This window comes from Rhinatrema bivittatum, chromosome 3 (assembly GCF_901001135.1).
Source record: "Rhinatrema bivittatum chromosome 3, aRhiBiv1.1, whole genome shotgun sequence".
NCBI lineage: Eukaryota > Metazoa > Chordata > Amphibia > Gymnophiona > Rhinatrematidae > Rhinatrema > Rhinatrema bivittatum.
Window position 1 is genome coordinate 590,162,225 of NC_042617.1, and position 22,964 is coordinate 590,185,188.

The following is a 22,964-nucleotide window of genomic DNA, read 5'->3' on the forward strand; positions in this document are numbered from 1 at the left end:
TCGGAAAAGCCAGCATTTATCCCTGAGAATGAGATACAAGAAATAGATATTGGGGATCTGCTGGGTACTTGTGAGCTGGACTGGCCACTGTCAGAGACTGTCAGAGACAGTTTCATCCAGCATGGCACTTATCTTCTCATAGTCAGAAACCAGAAATTCTTTCTCCTGAAGGAAGGTTTATCAATTGGATGTTTGATCTATACATCTTATTGTGATGTAATCAAAGCACATACTCTTTCAACATTTTTATATTGATGAGCCTGGAGATTTATTTTATTTATTTATTTATTTATTTATTTATAAGGTTTTATACACCGACATTCATACGAAACATCACGCCGGTTTACAATTAACAATTAAAGATGGAGAAATTACAATGAACAGGGAGTGGGGGAAGGGGGGAGAAGGCTAGAAAGAGAAGGAGGGAGAGGAAAGAGGGAAAGTAGAGAGCTAGCGAAGGAAAAATGAGAGGAACAATTATATTAATCATATCTCCCCTCAAGGTCCCACAGGTTCTCAAGGCTACAACTAATGACTGTCTCTCTGACAGGATCTTCTCTTGGCTTCAGTTATTAGAATATGAACTGCATTTTCACAAAGTACATAACATAATATGTACATAGGGAGGGCAATTTTCAGAAACCATTTTCCCATATACAATACATTTTATTTTTTTATTCATTCATTCAAAAACTTATATCCTGCTACAAACGTTACTGTTCTACGTATATTACATCTTAAACATATTGTTCCAGGTCCGTGCAGGGCCGGTGCAAAGGTATTAGGCACCCTAGGCAAATCTTCTGCTTTGTGCCCGCTCCCCCTTCATGCCACCCCCCTGGTCTCGGCCCCAAAGCCTACTTCATTTGCGCCCGTCGAGTGTGTGCTTCTGTGGGCCGTGAGCAGGATAGGCACTGCTTGCAGCCTGCCGAATCTCTACTCCTCTTTGCCGCGAGCGGGATAGGCTCTATTCATGGTCCCACATGGCTGCTCTTTGGCGCCCCCTAATGGTAGGCACCTAATAAGACATGCTGGCCCTGGGTCTGTGCAATTGGCCCCTTTCCCAGTCACAATCCACCTGGGATTCTCTAGTGGAATAAGGAACTGAAATGCTGGTTAAGTCTCTGGGATGTTTCTCCATGGTCCCATTGCCCGACTCCTCCTTGCAGTAACCACGGTTCCTCCCTCGGAGATTCCCCAGGCTAGGTCCTCCAGTCTCTATTGCTCTATTGCTTCCAGGGCGTCACAGCTATGGATTTGGGTTCTCACCTCAGTTGGTGAGCTGGGCTTTAATAAACATAGTCCCAGATTGTCCCAGTAGTTTAAAGTATCTATTGCCTTACTTTAACAAGCATTAGTCCCAAAATCATGCGGTAATAAAGCAACTCTTTCCTTAGTCATTCATACCTCTGCTCGCAGTTGCTTCCTCCGCAGCCTAGGACTGGCTTGTGCTCTATGGATCGGGTTCTAGGGGAACCAGGCCCTACTGCCACCTCCCATCATAGTCTGCAGCTGGGGTTTCCCTTTTCACCTTGGCTACGACTAGAAACACCCGTGGCAGGGTTCAATTAAAGCTCCTGACCTGCAGATTCCCCGAGTGTATCCTGTCCACCATTCGTCTCCCAGGTTTACCAGCTCAGGCTCGTCCTCGGGGCTGCTAAACCCCTCCACATCCATCTCCTCTGTCTCTTCTCCTGGTTCTAATACAACGATTTCTTGTTCTTGCCCCGCCCTTCCTTCTGACAATACCTGGGCCCTCTCCTCCCCTCGATGAGGTAAAGCCCTTCCAGAGCTCCTGTGTCTTATGGGAGGTGGAGTCTGACTTCCGTTCTGGCTTCTTTTACTTACTGGATCTCCTCCCAGGTTTTCCTTACAGCTTGCTTTCTTTTATTGACCAAGGGAATATAATACCCATCACAATCTATATTAAAGTTTAAACAATAAGATATTCGGACACCAATTAAATAGTTAAAACTCAAAACAAAACCACATACAAGTCACAATTAACTAATTATTACATAAGTTGGCTTTAAAAGCAAACCAATTTAAATCATGCAACAAGCAAATATATTAAACAGGAAACAAATACCATATGAAAAAATTAAACATAAAAAATCTTAGAATAACAATGACATTAAAAAATGTCAATCAACTAAGTTGAATGTTAGGGCAAAAAATGAACTTTGACATGTTTTCGGAAGGACTTATAATCTGCAAATACTCTCACCAGAGCAGGAATGGAATTCCAGAGGGCAGACCCAACAACAGAGAACATGCAATTTTGTACCTCCTTGGAAATAAATTGATCTAACAGTCGGATTAAAGAGCAAATGTTTATCCTGAGATTCAAGAGACCTAGAAGATACATATTTTGAAAACCATTTGAAAACCATAACAAGTATTTTAAAGTTGGTCCTATAGCTAATGGGTAGCCAGGGAAGCTCTACCATCTTTGGGGTAATGTGGCTTCTAATAGGACCTCACCAGTGATCAAATAAGCAGGGACATTCTGCAATACTTTAAGAGCATGTATTGGTTATCTGAGAGCCCTATGTATGAGTCTATGGCTCCTAAGATTAAAGATTGAACAATAGCTCTATCGTTGTGCTTATCTGCCAGGAATCTAATATGTCGGATTAATTTCAATTTATAAAAGGAAAGCTTCATCACAATTACACATACAAAACTTAGAATCTAGCAGTATTTCAAGATTCCAAGTAGACTCTGAAAAGGGTATCTCAACATTGTCAGGCCGTAACGTTAGATGGTAGGCAAAGGAAGAATATGGCTAAACCAACACATCTCGGTTTAGCCAATTGCCCTTCATCCATGTATTAATGACATTCAAGAAGTAGACAAGGAAGAAACAACTGAGACAAATAACTGGACATCATCATATAGATTCTGTACTGAAAATCAAATGAAGCAATAATATTACCCAATGGATATAGATAGATGTTGAATAATAGATACCTAAAATACCAGTTACTCCCAAGCACCGGTTAGAACCCACTTAATTGTCAGATGTTTTTAGATGGCGTTGTCATCCCTGCTATTTGATGTCAATATTTTTCATTTATTGTTGTTGATGTTTTATTTTTATCAATGTTTTTATTCTAACCCACTTCAAACATTGAAGAGGCAGGCTATATATTTTTTAAAATAAAGTAAGTAAATAATATGGACCCCTGAGAAACTCTGCACTTCAAGGCTTTGCATGAAGAGACCCTCCCCCCAGTCCTGACCTGAAAGAACATAAGACCATGCCAAGCTGGGTCAGATCAAGGGTCCATCAAGCCCAGCATCCTGTTTCCAACAGTGGCCAATCCAGGCCATAAGAACCTGGCAATTACCCAAACACTAAGAAGATCCCATGCTACTGATGCAATTAATAGCAGTGGCTATTAATTGCAAAAGACTTGTTTGAGAGAAATGAATGTAGCCATTTAATGACTTTAACTCTGATTCCCAGGGCACACATGCTTTTGGGAGAATGTCGTGCAAAATTGTGTCAAGAGCCACTGACACATCGAGTAACACCATTATCCTTTATGGAAGGTAGAAAAGGTAGAATCTTAGACCAAATCTAGCAAGGTTTCAGTGCTATCACCTTTTCAAAATCTGCTTTGAAAAGTATTAAGAATTGTATGCCATCCAAAAAATCTACCAGCCAAGTTAAAACACACTTTTCAAGCAGTTTATTAATTGAAGGTAGATTAGAAATTGGCCAAAAATTGGATGGATCAGAGGCAGGCAGAGAGTTCTTCTTTAAAATAGGATGAACTGAGGCTTGCTTAAAGGAATCATGACAATTCCTTCTATTAAAGAGCCATTTATTATTTAATTAATAGTTCTATAAATAAATGTTGCAGACTAGAAATGATCTAGAATGGACATATTTCCAAAGGACAGGCTGACAATTTGGAAACTTCAAAGGAGCTGACTGTATAAAATGTGTTCCACTTGCACTTGGCTAAACCAACACTGGTAGAAGCAATGGGACTCAAACAAGAGTTTATTTGCAAATGTAACTTTGTTATCTTATCAATAAGAAACTGAGCAAGCATCTCTGGATCCAATTCAGTTTGAAGATGGGTAACACATGGTCTCTCTGTCAGTTATTTTACTATCAGAAATAGTTCCTGAGATCTGATAAGCAACTCTTGAAAATATCTTAACTAATATAGGTTTTTTTGTTCTAATGAAGGCTGTATTTTATACCCTCATTGAAGACTTAAAAAGTTCTTTCTTTTCTGGGTCTTTGCTCTTTTATTGTTGTAATTTAGTCAATTCCCCATTAAACCAAGGCACCTTGGTTATTTGTAGAGGAACAGCATGATCCACGCATTGGTGGATACAGCTGGACAAAGAATCATAAAGAATAGAAACGTCAGAATATACAAGGGAGTCTTGCTGTTCAGCCTATTTGGATTCAAATAGTTCTAGATTCTCTGGGCCTCTATAAGGTTGCCTAGGAATGCTCCTACTAGACTAGAGGGCCCTTGCAAAGATATAGATAGGGTTGCGGGTTCACACCACTGGCCCCTCTCCCATTCACAATCCGGCTGGAATCCTCTAGATACAAATGACATCTCTATTGCTTATTCTTATCCTGGTCCTTCCAGGGTGTTGCAGCTACGGACTCAGATCCTCTCAGCCCTGTTGGTGAGCTGGGCTTAAACAAAGAAAGTCCTGCTACGGATTCAAATCCTCTCACCCCCACTTGGTGAGCTGGGCTTAAACAAACAAAGTCCCAGGATCTCCTGGTAGTTAAAGTCTCTGTAGCATTTATCTTATCCAAACACACGAGATTCTGTCTTATCAAAACACAAAGGTAAGGAAGCAGCTTTAATCCTTTTGCATGTTGCTCCCAACTGCTTCCTGCATGGCCTAAGCTTGGTTGTGCTCATTAGGTTTGGTTCTTAGGAAACCAGGCCCTACTACTACCTTCCACTGTAGTTTTCAGTTGGGGTTTATGATCCCCTTTCACTATGGCTGCAACTATATCCACTCCATGGCAGTAATATTCACTTAGAACTACTGACCTGCAGTCTCCATGAGGGAGTCCTCTCCTGGAGGGGTCTCCACCATTGATCAAGCATGTCCTCAGAGCTACTCACCACCTTCACCTCCATCTCCTCTGGAATAAAACTCCTTAATGTTCCTTCTGACAAGGTCTCATCCTTCTCCCACCATGCCCAGGCTCTCTCGTCCTCTTGATAAGGTAAAACCTGGGAAGTTCCCCCCCTCCAGGGCTCCTGTGCCTTCTGGGAGTTGGAGTCTGATAACCCCTATGTCTCCTGGGAGTTGGAGTTTGACTCCTATTCTGATTTCTTTTGCCTACTGGATCCACCCCCCCAGGTTTTCCTTACATCCCACCCTCTTGCATTTGCCGGGCCTTATAAAGCCCATCACAATAGACAGAGTGAGCTTTGCTTCCTCCGGCTACCTCATCGACGTGAAACCGGAGATATGTGCAATCACTGAAACGTGGTTAAAACCATCAGACACAGCAATAATTAATCAATTACCTACAGAGGCTTACGACTTCTTCTCGCTACCTCGTCATAAAAAAAAAGGGAGGAGGTATTCTTTTAGCAACTAAAAAGGACCTCAGATTCTCTCTACAGCAATCCAATTCCAATTCAAAACTTGAATTCGGCTTTTTCACCTCAGACAAGCTCCAAATCCTTCTCGTATATGCTCCCCCAGGACTCCTGGAATCAGATGCCTCACCCCTGATCGAATTAACCTCTTCCCTCATCAACTTTGACTCACCAGCTATCATTCTAGGTGATTTCAACATGCACGTAGATAACCCTACCCCATCACCTAACTGTGAAACACTACTCACAGCCTTCTCAGCGCTAGGCTTCACTCAATTAGTTAACAAACCTACCCACAAAGCCGGCCACACGTTAGACCTGATCTTCGTTAACGCTGCAATCAAGCCAGTATCTATCCCAGATTGCACAAAGGTCCCGTGGTCAGATCACTACCTCATAACAACTTCATTCTCTATAAAAGATACTAGCCAGGCTTGCTTTCCTTCGCCCTCCTTCACATACAGGAAAACTTGCTCCCCAGAAGACCTCAATAATCACCTATCACCACAACTCCACCAACTGGACCTTACAGATCCGAACTCAGCACTTCGATCATGGAATACAATCACCGAAACTATAGCTAACAAGCTATGCCCTTCAATTACAAAAAAACCACACCAGAATTCCTCCAAAAGACAGCCCTGGTTCTCCTCAGAACTAAGAAAGCTCAAACTCCAACTAAGACAAAATGAGGCTAAATGGCGCAAAAACCCAGGAACCAACACCCTTTCAATCTACAAATCATCTCTGCATCAATACAAATCAAGCACCTTAAGATCCAAGAGGGACTTTTATGCCTCGAAGATACACGACCTTGTATTCGATGCCAAAGCCCTCTTCAGCTACGTAGCCAACCTCACACAAGTAAACCAACCAGAGATTGCACATGACCAAGCTCAATCGAAAGCGGAAGAATTAGCTCTATTCTTCAGCAACAAAATCAACACTCTTCTATCTCAGCTCCCCACGAACCCCACTGTTCCACTAACCACTCCTCAACCCTCAATCAACCACACTCAGTTAGAAGAACTTGATACAACTTCATCCATGGAGATCCAAGGAATTCTAAGGAAAATGAAACCTTCTTCCCACCCTTCAGACCACATCCCAGCCAAACTACTACTATCAATTCCAGATTCTATCTCCAAAACCCTGGCAGATATCATAAATTGCTCCCTCACACAAGGACTCTACCCTGACAACCTCAAACTAGCCTCACTCAAACCCCTTCTCAAAAAACCAAATCTTGACCCAAACGATCCTAACAACTTTAGACCGATAGCCAACCTCCCCTTCATAGCCAAGATAATGGAAAAATTGGTAAACTCACGACTCTCAAACTACCTTGAAGACAATAACCTACTATTCCCATCACAATACGGATTCCGTAAAACCTTAAGCACGGAAGCCCTCCTCATCTCTATGACCGACCACATCATCCTAGGCTTAGACAAAGGACAATCCTTCCTTCTGATCCTACTCGACCTTTCGTCTGCATTTGACACGGTCAATCACTCTCTTCTCATCAACCAACTAACAGCCATAGGTATCTCTGGCACTGCCCTATCTTGGTTTAGAACCTTCCTCAGCAACAGAGGATATAAGGTTAAGATTCATAATAAAGAATCCTCTCTTCACCCCGCGTCAGTAGGAGTCCCTCAGGGCTCATCCCTGTCTCCTACCTTGTTTAACATTTATCTGTTACCCTTATGTGAACTCCTCACTAACCTCAATCTCAAACACTTCCTCTACGCCGACGATATTCAGGTCCTGATCCCCATCAAGGAGTCCCTCGCAAAAACACTGTCTCACTGGGAAACCTGCCTCCAAAATATCAAACAGCTTCTCACAAGTCTCAACCTGATACTAAATTCATCAAAAACGGAACTTCTAATCATCACACCAGAAAACAGCTCCCTCACACACACTCATCCAACCTTACCAAACACTACACAAGTGAGAGACCTAGGAGTTCTAATTGACAATCACCTAAACCTGAAAGCCAACATCAACAAAACCACCAGAGACTGCTTTTATAAGCTCCAAGTGCTGAAAAGAATACGACCTCTCTTCCACACTCATGACTTCAGAACGATTCTACAATCAATCATTTTCGCAAAGCTGGACTATTGTAACACCATCATGCTTGGTCTCCCTTCATCACACACCAAACCATTGCAAATGGTCCAAAATGCCTCCGCCCGTATACTCACTAACACCAGGAGAAGAGAACACATAACACCTATCCTGATGGGCCTCCACTGGCTGCCTATCCACTTCAGAATAATCTACAAGGCCATTCTCACCATTTTCAAAAACATCCATCAATTAGCCCCAATCGATCTCCATATCCCCCTCCGATTACACTACTCAACAAGACAGACAAGAGATGCTTACAAAGGATCACTTCAAGTACCTCCAGCCAAAACTACCAGACACATCACGCTTAGAGATCGGGCCTTCTCCACAGCTGGTCCAACTTTATGGAACTCCATTCCCCCGGATCTTAGAATGGAACCCAGCATCTCAACATTCAAGAAAAGACTCAAGACTTGGCTGTTCACGCAGGCCTTTCCTAACTCCAACATTACTTAACTCTCTTCAATCAACATACTTCGCTAGTAATAGCATTAATAGCCACCCCTTATAATGTTATTATATATATATATAATTATCTGATCTTCATTTCCTTCTTACTCCAAGTTATTGTTTCCCTGTTACATGTAACTGCTTTTCTGCACTATTGTTCAAATTGTAAAGTTTATTTTAATTGCACCCCTGTTTCTTGTGAACCTGCATGATGGGACTATCGTCTTGAATGTTGGTATATAAAAAAAACTTAAATAAATAAATAAATAAATAAAAGTAATAATAAAACGGTCAGTCTACCCAGCCTGTTCCAGGTGTATATTTTCAATATGACTCAGAGTTGTAAGAAAATTACTCATACGTTCCCATATTCATGAGCTGGACTATAAATCAGCTGAGATTCTGATAAAGCAGATAAGCCATTCAGAAAACTGGAGGCAAACTTTGAAAAAGGAACATAATCAATGAAGAAAAACCTTCAGGTAATGCTAAATAAAAGTTTTGCCCAGGGAAGCAAATCAGGCCAAAAGCACAAACCTAACATCTAGTCCATCAGAACCGGAGGGAGTTGTAAAATGTAAAGGCGTCCTTGTAAATCAGGACTATGCTCCCACCTTTTTTCCAATTCTCGACTTGATGAAAATACTTAAAATATACAAAACATCAGCAGCCCTCAAATGGGTTTAGTTCCATAACAAATTACCAAATTGTTCCACTTAACAATTATGGATTAAGTCACAAAGAGCTCCAAATTCAAAGGCATTGAGTCAGATAACTCAGAAGTTATCCAGCTAAATGAAGATTTGGGCACTTATCCAGCTAAATTCTAGCAGATAAAAAAGTTAGCCGGCCAGAATTTAACCAGATGAGTTTGGGGCATTCTGAGGGAGTAACTGGATAACTTATCCAGCTAACTCGTGTCAGTCCATAGACTTGTCCTAAAGTTAGCCACATACTCTTATCTAGCTAATATCTACGCTATCTGGATAAGTTTATCCAGCTAACTAGCTGAGCAACACAGCAACTTAATATGGACCTCATAAAAGATTAAGCTTGAAAACAGAACACTTGAAAACAGATCACGTGGATAAAATAAAATTCAGAAGAACAAGTCCAAAAAGCAAAACAGTACAAACAAATAATTCAAACAATCCACCTGTGAGGACTCTGTGGCTGATGCTGCCCTCCCGCCAGCAGGGACCCTCAGTGAGCCATGTAATCTGCTGTCTCAATCCGTGAAGCCCTATGGCTTGGAGGTCCTGCTGGTGGCCATGTTCAAACCCTGCACACCCTTGTAAGCCTGCCTCAGCTCGGAGTCGTGGCCTCCCAGTTCTTGTATCCTAGCCTTGTTCCGGCTCTCTTTTGGGCCCCAGTACAGTGACCTTCTTAGTCTGTGTTCAAGTCTTGCTCCTGTCTATTTGGTTTGCTCTTTGTCCTCACTTTGGTCTTGTGTTTGTTACCTGAAGTGGCCCGAGTTTTGTGGCCTTCTGTTTGTTTGCCTTGCTTTACCTTCTTCTTGTACCTGGCCTGTTCCTGTGTCAAGAGGTGCACTCCCAGCTCCTGTCTTGTGTTTCTGGGTGGGCATCTTGTTTTGTTTGCAGCCTTGCACTGTTCTTGTCGGCGTCCCTTCTGTTCTGTTCCAGTGCACCTTGGGTTCAAATCCTCTCAGACCAGAACCTAAGGGCTCCTCTTAGGGGGGAGGTGTCCAGAGCAAGGCAGAAGATCTTGCACACCTGTTGCCCCGGGTCCAGCCTGCTCCTGCCTTGGAGGTTAGCCAAACACCAGCAGTAGTGCCTTCACACTACCTGAGCGAGGAAGCCAAAGATGGCAAGATCCATTAAAGCAGCACCACTTGAAAAGAAGTATCAGGGTAAAGATGCAGACTCACTAATGGTTTAGCCATCGATGTGATCAAAACAAATAAAATCTTTGGGGCCCAGGGATGAGCAACAAATAACCCTTAGAAAATAAAAATAAGAAGGCAAAGGAGGCAGAGAAGGAAGCACGGGAAAGTGCCCCTCCATGGTGTACTGTAGTGATTGGGGCTTCAGGCATGCCCCGATGGGCTGGTCAAATTGGCCTCTGTTTGCTATAGAAGGAAGGGCCCAGAGAAGCCACCATAGCAGCTCATCCCATTGGTGGCTGAAAAAAGAGGAGAGGTTTCAGGCTACCAGCAGGTGGGGAATGCAGAGCTGAGTAGTTGGTGTGGAGGTTTCTATGGCCCCTTCTGGACTCCCTGCCCCCTCCCCTGAATCATGGACCTTCCAGATTCTCCACCCTCCTAGAGTTGCAGCCTCTATACAGACCCCCTCCCTCACCCATATTTCCAAGAGTTGCCGCCACACATGAGACTGCATTGTACAAATCAACTCCTCTCGTTGTACCTTTCACTGATTCAAAGGACAGAAATTCATCAATCATATCAAATTTGCAGTTAATTCCTCTGAATGTGTATGTAACACCCTGACTGAATCACATCACGGCATCTGACTGAAATGCTTTTACATCTGTTTTCCCCTATGATATTGAAATGTATGAAAATATCCTAAATTTGTGTAATATTACTCAAACACTGGCTTATTGGCATGAGTCATATTTTATCACCTTTCCATTTATAAAAGACTGCTATTCTTTTGTTAATCACAGATTCCCCAGCACATTTATATGCTTAATGAACATCACTGCAGTTCTCACTGATTTTTATGAAATTATGCGGCTGAAAAAGTAAAAAAAAAACCCAATACTGAGGTCGATATTCAGCTACGGAGCGTGACCGTGCTGCTGAATATCCCCACCTATCTTAAAGTTAGCAGATAAATATATACGACCAGAGGTAGCCGCCTAAGTTAAGTGGCTATAACTCTGGCCTGCCCGGAAACATCTCCCGCCCTCTCCTGGAATGACCCCCGACCTGTGCGCGGCTAGAATCACACGGCTTTACATATAGCCTGATAGCCATTTAGACCTCACTGTTTTCAAGGGTGTGTCCCACACGGTGAGTGTTTTGAAATTCCTCAAAGGTCCAGGCTTGTCCCTGACTTGAAACACAACCCCCCTTCCCACTCCATTTTACATCTACCTTTTCTAGCTTCAGCTCTGTGTCCGGATCACAGAACCTGTACCAAATCGATTTTAGAACAGAAGCAAATGGGGTTACTCCTATTCCCGCTGCAATGCATACACTGACTTGATAGTGAAATACGTCAGTAGCTGCAGCCCCAAATGGTCCATCCACTGCAAGCCTGTAAGGAGAAAACAAAATCTCTTTTAGAACATCGTGCTAAATCTACGATTCTTCATATAAAAATCACGACAGCGTCAAAGATATTATCTATGAGGCTACACAGCACATGCAATACTGTACACGTTTCTATGGATATGAGTGATTTGTATCTCTGTAAATTAGTGGGGAACAAGGGGGGGCAAAAAGCAGTTTGGCCACATAAACTGAGCATCTTAAAGCTGCCCTCCCTCAATGCCCATAATGCACACTCTTTTACCCTCATTAGAAAGAGACACACCTGGGGGATGGGGGGGCAAGGAAAAGAACGGGGATGGTTAGGGTAATTTTCAAGATACCACAACGCGCACTATTTTACCACATTGCATGTTAAATTTATCACATCTGTGATATTTTCACATCGCAAGCTGAGAAATCCCAGACAGGCACGTCCATGTTTGGAGCTGGAGAGAGAGACAGGCTCTTTATAAGGCTCTCATATAAGAAAACTATTTATATTTTAAGGATCTGGTCTCAATGGAAACCCTGTTTGGTGGGGAAGGGTTCTGTCTCCTTGTTGACCCACCTATTCACAGACTTTATACTGCCCTCTGCCGCGTTGACTACTGCATCTAGGGGATGGTTCTCGGCGGGCATAGTAATGTTAAACCATGTAGCAGTGCAGGGGAAATTACTGTCTGTGGAGGAACTGGGGAAACGACATAGTTTGCCCGTGGTTGACTTCTTACTGTATGCTAAACTTTCCTATTTGTTGCGACGGGCGATCAGGGCGGGCACCGCTCGGCTCACTAGCTCACTATTTGAGACCTATTGCATTAACTCTGCCACTGTGAAAGGTATCATTTCCAAAATATATGCCATCTTAAACAGCAGTCAGCGGGGGCCCTTTACACAGCAGGCAGCTTGGACGGCTGACTTTGGCCGGACACTGACGGAGGAGGAATGGGACACTATCTTTTTACATGCTTATAAATGTTCCATCTCTACTGGGCTACAGGAAAATTGTCACAAAATGATATATAGATGGCATTACACTCCTGACCGCCTGCATAGGTTTGCTCCTTCTATTTCCAACCTCTGCTGGAGAGGGTGTGGGATGTTGGGTACATATTTTCATGTCTGGTGGCAATGCCCTCAGATTCGTAGCTTTCGGTTGTCCCTGGGTATTTGGATAAAAGAGGGTCTTCAGATTGTTACTCATATGGAACCTTGGCATGCACTCCTGACATTACCTATGGAGGAATTGGATAAGTCCCAGGGTTGTTTAGTTCAGCAGGTCTGTGTAGCAGCGCGTTCGGAGATAGCTAAACTCTGGAAGCAGCGTAACACACCTAGTTTAGCACAAGTACAATCGCGGCTGCACACCTATTACCAGCTGGGTCGCCTCACGGCGGTACATCACGATAGACTGGGAGCCTTCCAGAAAATCTGGGCCCCTTATGTTAAGTGGTTGGGAACACTTGCCTCTTCTAGCTCTGGTTAGGGGAGTACTTACTCACGTACTTACTTACTGGTTTATTGCACCGATTGTTTATGCGTTGTCAAAGTTTGCCTACCTTAAGCCCAATGACTTTCTTCTTTTTTTCCCCTATTTTTTAGTTGCTAACCCTTCAAATCACACAGTATAGCCTATCACTGTTTAGGATGGCACCGGTTCCCTTTGCGGGGCAGGATGCCAGAGAGGATGACTCATGGACCCATTTTAGTTTTACAAACGTTGCAGGGGGGGTGGGGGGTGAAAGGGTACATGTTATGTATCTTGCAATTTTACATTATGTACGTAGTTATATGCATTCCATGTTGAAAAATGACTCTGATGGTTTTATGTACATACAATTTTCTTTATTATCTTGACTTTTGTGCAGTATACATTTACCTGTTTGAGTCAATAAAAATTTCTAAATACAAAAAAAAGAAAACTATTTATACCACTCTAGGAGGGTCAACTAGTAACCTGAGGTGAGGTTTCGGTGGTGGTCTAGGGTTTGGGGCCAGTTTTACACGCACAGTCAGAGGTAGGAACAGCACAGTACACATCAGTGAAGATTTGATGTGATTTGGAGCATAACCCGGTTTGGGCATATCGCACAGTATAATGCCAGGAAAAATGGTGTAGTTATTTCCGGTGTTAAAACGTGTGATAACGTGCATATTACGCCATCACACACATTGTTAAACACTCCTCATTTTCATAAACTCCATCCAAACTCCTCTCTTTTGAATTTTTAGAATTTGCATATGCATCTCTCGATGCATTATTTATCGCATGCGTTATGGCGTTATCGTGGGTGTTAGGGCTCTAATGCCCGCAATACAGCCCTAACGCGATTTGATGAATGATCCCCCATAGGCGCTTAAATTTAAGGGCTCAGCCTTTTTTGAATATCAGCCTCATAAAGTCTGAAACTGAAAAAGCGCTCAGTGCTCTAATTTAGTATGTGCTTAAACTCTACTTCAACTCTGCCTGCAGAAGGCCTCTTGCCAATTAGTGTAAAAACATACACGAATCCCAGTTACATGCCTACTTTTGAATGAACTGAACCCTAGACTATTGTACTGCAATCATTTATGTGCATAAAACTGGCAGGTGTGTTGCGGTTTCCGGGGGTGCCACAGCCCTACTTGTGCTTCCCTTCTCCCCAGAGGCGGGGCTGAAGAGTGGAGAGATGTGTGCGCCACCGCCGGAGGCCAGGCTGAAGAATAGAGAGACGCTGCGTGCCACTGTCAGAGGCCAGGCCAGCGGGGCCGAAGAATGGAAAGACCTGTGTGCCGCTGCCGGCAGCTGAAGAGTGGAGAGACGCTGTGCACCGCTGGAGGTCAGGCCAAACAATGAGAAGAGGCTCCATGTGAGCTTATGTGTGTGTGTGTGTGTGTGTGTGCAGTAGAATGGGTGCCTGGTTGCGTGAGTGGAAGCTTTGTGTGTGTGTGGTAGAATGGGTGCATGAGTGGCAGCTTTGTGTGTGTGTGGTAGAATGGGTGCCTGGATGGTGAGTAGCAGCTTCGTGAGTGTGGTAGAATGGGTGCATGAGTGGCAGCTTTGTGTGTGTGTGGTAGAATGGGTGCCTGGATGGTGAGTAGCAGCTTCATGTGTGTGATAGAATGGGTGCCTGGATGGTGAGTAGCAGCTTCGTGAGTGTGGTAGAATGGGTGCATGAGTGGCAGCTTTGTGTGTGTGTGGTACAATGGGTGCATGAGTGCATGTGTGAGAGCTTGTGTGTATGTGGTACAATGGATGCATGAGTGGCAGCTTTGTGTGTGTGTGTGTGTGTGGTAGAATGGATGCCTGGGTGCGTGATTGGCAGTTTCTTGTGTATGATAGAATGGGTGTGTGAGTGGCAGCTTTGTGTCTGTGTGGTAGAATGGATGCCTGGGTGTGTGATTGGCGGCTTCGTGTGTGTGATAGAATGGGTGTGTGAGTGGCAGCTATGTGTGTATGTGGTAGAATGGATGCCTGGGTGTGTGATTGGCAGCTTCGTGTGTGTGATAGAATGGGTGTGTGAGTGGCAGCTTTGTGTGTGTGTGGTAGAATGGTTGCCTGGGTGGTGAGTAGCAGCTTCATGTGTGTGGTAGAATGGGTGTGTGAGTGCATGAATGAGAGCTTGTGTGTGTGTGTGTGGTACAATGGGTGCATGAGTGGCAGCTTTGTGTGTGTGTGTGTGGTAGAATGGATGCCTGGGTGTGTGATTGGCAACTTCGTGTGTGTAATAGAATGGGTGTATGAGTGGCAGCTTTGTGTGTGTGTGGTACAATGAGTGCCTGGGTGGTGAGTAGCAGTTTCGTGTGTATGGTAGAATGGGTGCATGAGTAAGAGCTTGTGTGTGTGTGTGTGATAGAATGGGTGTGTGAGTGGCAGCTTTGTGTGTGTGTGTGTGTGTGGTAGAATGGGTGCGTGCGTGCATGAGTGAGAGCTTGTGTGTATGTGGTACAATGGGTGCATGAGTGGCAGCTTTGTGTGTGTGTGTGATAAAATGGATGTCTCGGTGTGTGATTGGCAGCTTCGTGTGTGTGATAGAATGGGTGTGTGAGTGGCAGCTTTGTGTGTGTGTGGTACAATGGGTGCATGAGTGGCAGCTTTGTAGGTTGTGGTAGAATGGGAGCAAGAGCATTTGTGTGTGATTGAGAGCTTGATGTAAATGACAGAGCATGTGTGTGATTGAGAGCTTGATGTAAGTGATAGAGCATGTGTGTATTTGAGAGACAGAGACTGGTCAGAGGTGATATGTTTCTGTGAGAGAGAGAGAGAGAGAGAGAGAGAGAGAGAGACTGGTCAGGAAGATGACTGGTGTGTGTGTGTGAGAGACAGAGACTGGTCAGGGAGGTTATTGGTGTCTGTGAGAGAGACAAACTGGTAAGTGAAGTGACTGGTGTCTGTGTGTGAGAGACAGAGACTAATCAGCGAAGTGACTGATGTCTGTGTGTGAGAGACAGAGACTGGTCAGTAAAGTGACTGGAGTCTGTGTGTGGAGACAGAGACTGGTCAGCGAAGTGACTGATGTCTGTGTGAGAGAGACGGAGACTGGTCAGGGAGTTGATTGGTGTTTGTGTGAGAGAGACAGAGACTGGTCAGGGAGATGACTGGTGTGTGTGTGTGGGAGAGACAGAGACTGGTCAGGGAGTTGACTGGTGTTTGTGTGAGAGAGACAGAGACTGGTCAGGGAGGTGACTGGTGTGTGTGTGTGAGAGACAGACTGGCCAGTGAAGTGACTGGTGTCTGTGTGAGAGAGACAGAGACTGGTCAGGGAGGTGACTGGTGTTTGTGTGAGAGAGACAGAGACTGGTCAGGGAGGTGACGGTGTGTGTGTGTGGGATAGACAGAGACTGGTCAGGGAGGTGACTGGTGTGTGTGTGTGGGATAGACAGAGACTGGTCAGAGAGGTGACTGGTGTTTGTGTGAGAGAGACAGAGACTGGTCAGGGAGGTGACGGTGTGTGTGTGTGGGATAGACAGAGACTGGTCAGGGAGGTGACTGGTGTTTGTGTGAGAGAGACAGAGACTGGTCAGGGAGGTGACGGTGTGTGTGTGGGATAGACAGAGACTGGTCAGGGAGGTGACTGGTGTGTGTGTGAGGAAGATACTAGTTAGGGAGATACTGGTCTGTGTACGAACGAGATTGGTTGTGACTGGTTGTGGGCCCTAAGGAAGAGGACTGTGAGGACAGAGCTTCAGCAGCCCTTGCTGCTTCTGGTGAGTGCTATTGGCCTGCAAGGGAAAGGAGTAGGAGAGTTGCTGGAGTGGGTAAGTAAAGGCGACTTTAAGTTTATTTTTCTTGATTGACTGCCATTTTAATTATTGGGTATTATGTGATGTGTCTGCTGTTTTGAAATATTTTATTGATATCTGGACAATTTTCAATACTTTTTATGAGTTTTTAATTGTTGGATGTTATTCTGTTCATCAGCTGTTTTGTAACATTTATTAGTATAGTTTTACAATTATTTCTAAGTGGGTATCTATCTATAGCAGCTTGGCTTGCTCTATTTTCCTAATAGGAGGTGTATTAGAGTTTAGGGCCTGGTTAAATATTTGTAGTAGTAAATTACTGTCTTTTCATAAGGAGGGGTATTGTGCTTAGAACATAAGAACATAAGAACATGCCATTCTGGGTCAGACCAAGGGTCCATCAAGCCCAGCATCCTGTTTGCAACAGTGGCCAATCCAGGCCATAAGAACCTGGCAATTACCCAAAAACTAAGTCTATTCCATGTTACCATTGCTAATGGCAGTGGCTATTTTCTATTATTAATAGCAGGTAATGGACTTCTCCTCCAAGAACTTATCCAATCCTTTTTTAAACCCAGCTACACTAACTGCACTAACCACATCCTCTGGCAACAAATTCCAGAGTTTAATTGTGGGTTGAGTGAAAAAGAACTTTCTCTGATTAGTTTTAAATGTGCCACATGCTAACTTCATGGAGTGCCCCCTAGTCTTTCTATTATCCAAAAGAGTTTGTTTTGCTTTTACTGAGATGTCATCAGATCCAGAATATCTTTTTTTGTATGGTGAGTGGTATGGGTAATGCCCTAGTTCTGTTCTGCACCCATTTTTTGGGGTCGAGGGGGTTCCTGAGGATGCAGAATGTATATTTACATTTTGCCCCGTGACAGTCACATGTTCAGTGTGTCACGCATGTGAGAACCATCTGTCAGGTGTGTCCTGGCCAAAAAAAGGTTGAGAACCACTGCCCTCACAACCCACACCATAAAAACCTATGGCAAAGGTTCACCGTACAATTACAAACCTATATGCACGTAAATGGGTTTGAAAATTAAGCCCTTAATGCTTTTAGTCTTTTTATCCTGGAACTTATGGTCTTCAAAGTGAGGAAAAGTAATCGTCAGAGAGCTTGTCATGCCAGACCATTTAATATTTTAAAGCAAATGATGCTTATCACAGGCTTTTGCTGGGCTAACATTAATACTGTGAATTCAGGAGAAAAAGAAGTCGCCTGTTAATCATAAATCCACGTGCTTAAACCTAATTCTTATTTTGGATAATGGTGCTCATAGAGCAGGGGAGACTGGGAATTGCTCGAAACCCAGTACCGTCCAGCGGCTCTTGCAGGTAGGTGGGAAGGTGCAAGGAGGGGTGAAACAGAGCAAGGGGAGGGTAAATTTTGCAATATTGGGAGGGGGTGTGGTTGTGAGGCGTCTTAAAATTTTACATTTGTTGAAGAGGATGATATGGGGGGAGGGGACAGCAGGGGCTAATTTTGGGCAGGGGGATATAATTGCATTTGTTTTTGTACCGGGGGGGGGGGGGGGGGTGTGTGTGTTGGAAAGTCAGAGTTTCAAGCCCCTTTAAGCAATAATGGCAGGGGGTGGGAGCCAAGAATGCTTGGCATTACCCCAGTGTAATGCGCACTGCAGGAAGAAACCAGTTTCAACAGAGTTTTGTTCACAGGCCTGTAAGTTAACTGGTTATCTCTGGAATAGCAGGGACAAGATAGCCAGCTGTACCTGGTGACTCCCCGCACCCTGGCAGCCTGATCGGCCTAGGATCATCCCCCACCCAAGCTGGTGAACTGTTGACCCTCCCTTCCTCCCGCCTGGCAGACCCTGTAATCCCCACATTACCACCCATGAGGCCTAATCTAGAGGAAACCTCCTTCTAAGCTGCGATTCCCCCCTCCCATTCATTACCCTTGGCAAGTCTCAGTCCAGTGGCTGGTGGCAGAAGGGATAGTTTATTCCTCCAATCCTAGCTGGGCCAAATTGAAAATGGCAGCGGCTGACCTGATCCTACATCTTGCCCTGCACGTGCAGAGCATGCGAGGCGTAAGGCAGTGTCAGGTCAGCTGGCGCTAAGGGTAAGCGATGGGTCTGGGGGCTGGGGCTGGGAGGGGGCTTCCTTCAGATTGGGCAGCTGAGGTGGGAGGGAGGTGGAGTAATCTTTTCTCTAAGGATCCACCTGCTAAGGATCTAATGATCTACTCGTGATCCAAGGATCATGAGTAGATGTGAATCTGTTATTTACACTTTCAAATAATAGGAGGACTAAGGGGCATTCCATGAAGTTAGCAAGTAGCACATTTAAGACTAATCGGAGAAAGTTCTTTTTCACTCAACGCACAATAAAGCTCTGGAATTTGTTGCCAGAGGATGTGGTTAGTGCAGTTAGTGTAGCTGGGTTTAAAAAAGGTTTGGATAAGTTCTTGGAAGAGAAGTCCATTAACTGCTATTAATCAAATTTACTTAGGGAATAGCCACTGCTATTAATCGCATCAGTGGCATGGGATCTTCTTGGTGTTTGGGTAATTGCCATGTTCTTGTGGCCTGGTTTTGGCCTCTGTTGGAAACAGGATGCTGGGCTTGATGGACCCTTGGTCTGACCCAGCATGGCAATTTCTTATGTTCTTATGTTCCTTAAGGAGCTAGGCAGGTAGATCCTCTGCTTGCATTATGAAGCCTAAGTATTAGGTGGTTATATTGTAGGCAGCTATCTTGGTCGCGCAGTTCTTTTTTGATAATTACTCCCTTTATATACAATACGGAGCACATAGCAGTAGATAAAAACAGGCAAAGATAGATTCAAACCTTGGCAGTTTCCAGGGCTCCTGAAACACCTTTTTCTCAGCTAAACAGGCTTTGAAGAGGTCTCCGGTCCAATCTCCAACTACCCTAATATGCACAGTGAAAAAGTCCTCTTCAGGGGCAGAGGTGAGTGTGAAAGGGTGCCACTCCAGCCGGGACACTGCAGGGCACTGCAGGAATATGTACTGCCCAGGCTGCATTTTAAAGCCACGTTTTTTCATATGAAGTTCAAGAACTCCAGAGGAATGGGTCACCACCTACATGACGACAACAACAAACAGCAACTTTTATTTTCTGCTTGGCAAGACTGCACAGTAACACACCTGGTCAACCCGACAGATTTGTAAAACTGTTAATAAGGTCAAAAGCCAAAATGATCTTCCTGCCTCCATTTTCCTTCTTGTGCAGACAGCAGAAGATCTCAGTTGAAAACCCAAAACAAGTAAAAACTTAAAGGCAAATAACAGAAGCGGCATTATAGAGGACCCAAGATCAAGTCAGTGTGTCCACGAAGGCCCGCGCCTCAGCTCTTGTAGCTAGCACCTTAGTTTCCCCTTGATAGAAGACCTTAAGTCTGGCAGGGGATTGCAGCATGAATTTTATCTCCTTGTTAAATAACTGCATGCAGTACAGAATAAATTATTTCCCTGAGGCCTGGACCTTAGCAGAGATATCAGCAAGGATCAATAATTTGTTGTTTTCATATCTCAAGTCCTTCATTTGTGACAAGCATGTAATATTTTAGTTTATCCGTGTAATTGAAATATTTCATGATGACTTGACGTGGCCTTGCCTGGTCAAGCCCACCAGCCCCCAGTCTATGCGCATGCTCAAGCAAAATAGCTCTCTCCACAACATTAATTTTCAGTGCTTCTGGAAGGCAGCTTTCACAAAATTTCAGAAGGGCCTCTCCCGACACCGTTTCAGGGATCCCTATGATCCGCAAGTTATTATGCCTGCTTCTGTTTTCCAATTCGTCAAGCTTTTATTCTAGCGATTTCTTTTTTTCTTGTAAGGTAAGAATAGCTCCATCTACCGCATCCACACGCTCGTCATGCACCATTCTACGGGCATTAATGCTGGAAAGTGTAGAATCATAGGCTTCTACTTGGTCCCAAAGCTCTTTGACTGATGACTGTATACTATTTTCATCAACTGTTCAGATACTGCCGCTGAGACCACTTTCATAAGCTCTCGCAGAAGGGTTTCAGGGAGGCCCTCCACTGCAGGCCCTGTTTCCGGCGCCATCTTCTCCTCCACGTTGGTAGACTTATCCATGCCTAATCCCTTCGATCTGCCAGCCACTGCGTCCAATTTTTTTTCACGACAAAATTATCCATTAACATTAATTAAGCAGGTAATTTGTTGGCAACGATGATGCCGTAGCAGCCAAAAATTAAGATTCTGCTGCTGAATCCTAGGGAGACGGACTGCAGAGTGTTCGCTCAGAGTGATGTCATCACCACACCCCCAAAAATTGTTATTCTAATTCGTACCCATTACCTATTTCCCAGCAGGTGGAATTTGACAGAGCATGGTCCAGAAATCTTAAGAAAATGGGCTTCAAAACTTGAGGTAAAAATATAAGCAGGACCCCGATAAGTCAAAGATTTTTTTTTCTCACAATTTTCAGAGATTGTTTCCTTGCAGTTCTGGACTGCAAACAGTTAATTTTCTTCTTCACAAGTCCTATAAATACACATAGCAGCATGCAAGAGAAAAGGACATGAGAAAACTCAAGCATTTTTGCTTGTTTGCTTGAATGAGGTTGTCTAGCAGATGTACAGAAGAAGAAAGTGGGAAATTTAGGAGATGCCACTCATGATAAGTTGTAAGTGCAGATAGAGTTTGCAGTAAGCAGGGAAGGTCTGCAGGGGCATGGCACAGGGAGTGCTTTCCAGCATAGATTTATAGAAGGGATAGTAGGGTTCTTACACTACATACAGTTTTACTTTCTCTGACAATTACTTAAGAAATTTCATTTATATCATTTAATTTTGCAAGTGGAATCTGTTATTGGATGAAGGAATCGTAACATTAGAACTTGATCAGAATGGGGGTTACTTATTCAGACTGCCTCCAGCAGGAAGTACCGTTCGGCGCTGGCAATTGCAGTGAGCTCAGTTCTGGAACAACCCCTCCCTATTGGGGGGTAGATGTGGGTGTGGAGATGCGTGTGCGGGGCTGTCAGCAGAGCTTTGTGTTACCTGTGTATCTGAATTTGGAGTGTGCGTGTGGGAGAAGTATGCATTGGTGAATGTGTGCGAGGGGGAAAATCTGTAGTGTGGGTGTGTATGGGGAGGGTGGGCGTGTGGGAGAAGTATGCATTGGTGAATGTGTGCGAGGGGGAAAATCTGTAGTGTGTGTGTGTATGGGGAGGGTGTGCGTGTGGGAGAAGTATGCGTTGGTGAATGTGTGCGAGGGGGAAAATCTGTAGTGTGTGTGTGTATGGGGAGGGTGTGCGTGTGGGAGAAGTATGCGCTGGTGAATGTGTGCGAGGGGGAAAATCTGTAGTGTGGGTGTGTATGGGAGGGTGTGCGTGTGGGAGAAGTATGCGTTGGTGAATGTGTGCGAGGGGGAAAATCTGTAGTGTGTGTGTGTATGGGGAGGGTGTACGTGTGGGAGAAGTATGCGCTGGTGAATGTGTGCGAGGGGGAAAATCTGTAGTGTGTGTGTGTATGGGGAGGGTGTGCGTGTGGGAGAAGTATGCGCTGGTGAATGTGTGCGAGGGAGAAAATCTGTAGTGTGTGTGTGTATGGGGAGGGTGTGCGTGTGGGAGAAGTATGTGTTGGTGAATATGTGCGAGGGGGAAAATCTGTAGTGTGTGTGTGTTTGGGGAGGCTGTGTGTGTGTTGGGATGTATCTGTGTGGATGTTGGGAGGGAGGAGGTTTTCGCAGGGATGTACCAGAGGGATGGGGGTGTGGGGACTGGAGTGCATTTGTGGCTGTTTGTTTAGGAGTGGGGCTGTGGTGAAGGCTGTGTGGGTTTGAGGGCGTTGGTGGGATGTTTGCGCTGAGTATGTGAGGAGGCTTGTATGGTGTGTGAATATGGGTATATGTGGGAGGTGTAGGAGCTCTGAGTTTGGGGGGTTATAGGGGATTGAGTGCATATGGCAGTATGTTCGTATGGTTAAGAACCAGTATATTTCTTGGGTGCAATTTTTTTTACATAGGCAAATATTCTTTTTTATTGTATGAGCTAATAATCAATTTTTTAAATGAGAGGAAACAATTATTTTTCCTTTCTCTTCTAAATTCTGTTTACTTTAAGCAGAAACCAGGGCTTTCTTGGAAGCTGGAAGTTGAATATTTTTCTCTTTATTTCTTTATTTTTTGTTTTCTGTTGTGCTTCTTGCTCTGTATCATAAAGGGAAAAAATGGGATGAAGGAACGGAAGTTTAGATGCAGATGGTAGGTGAGTTAGCTTTATCGGCTGGACTGGAAAATTAGCCAAAGGTTATGTAAATGTGAGAGATATACGTTAGAGGTCAGTAA

General features: G+C 44.2%; 1 protein-coding gene across 1 annotated transcript in view; it reads right to left on the reverse strand.

The window, feature by feature from the left end:
- The window catches only part of NOX3 (NADPH oxidase 3), a 147,809-nt gene that overhangs the window by 39,249 nt on the left and 85,596 nt on the right, over positions 1-22,964 (reverse strand). The window contains exons 9-10 of the mRNA XM_029597046.1: positions 19,473-19,726; positions 11,275-11,437 (exon numbers count right to left, since the gene is read on the reverse strand). Of these exons, the coding sequence (XP_029452906.1) occupies positions 11,275-11,437; positions 19,473-19,726 (417 nt within the window). The remainder of the gene's footprint in view (positions 1-11,274; positions 11,438-19,472; positions 19,727-22,964) is intronic.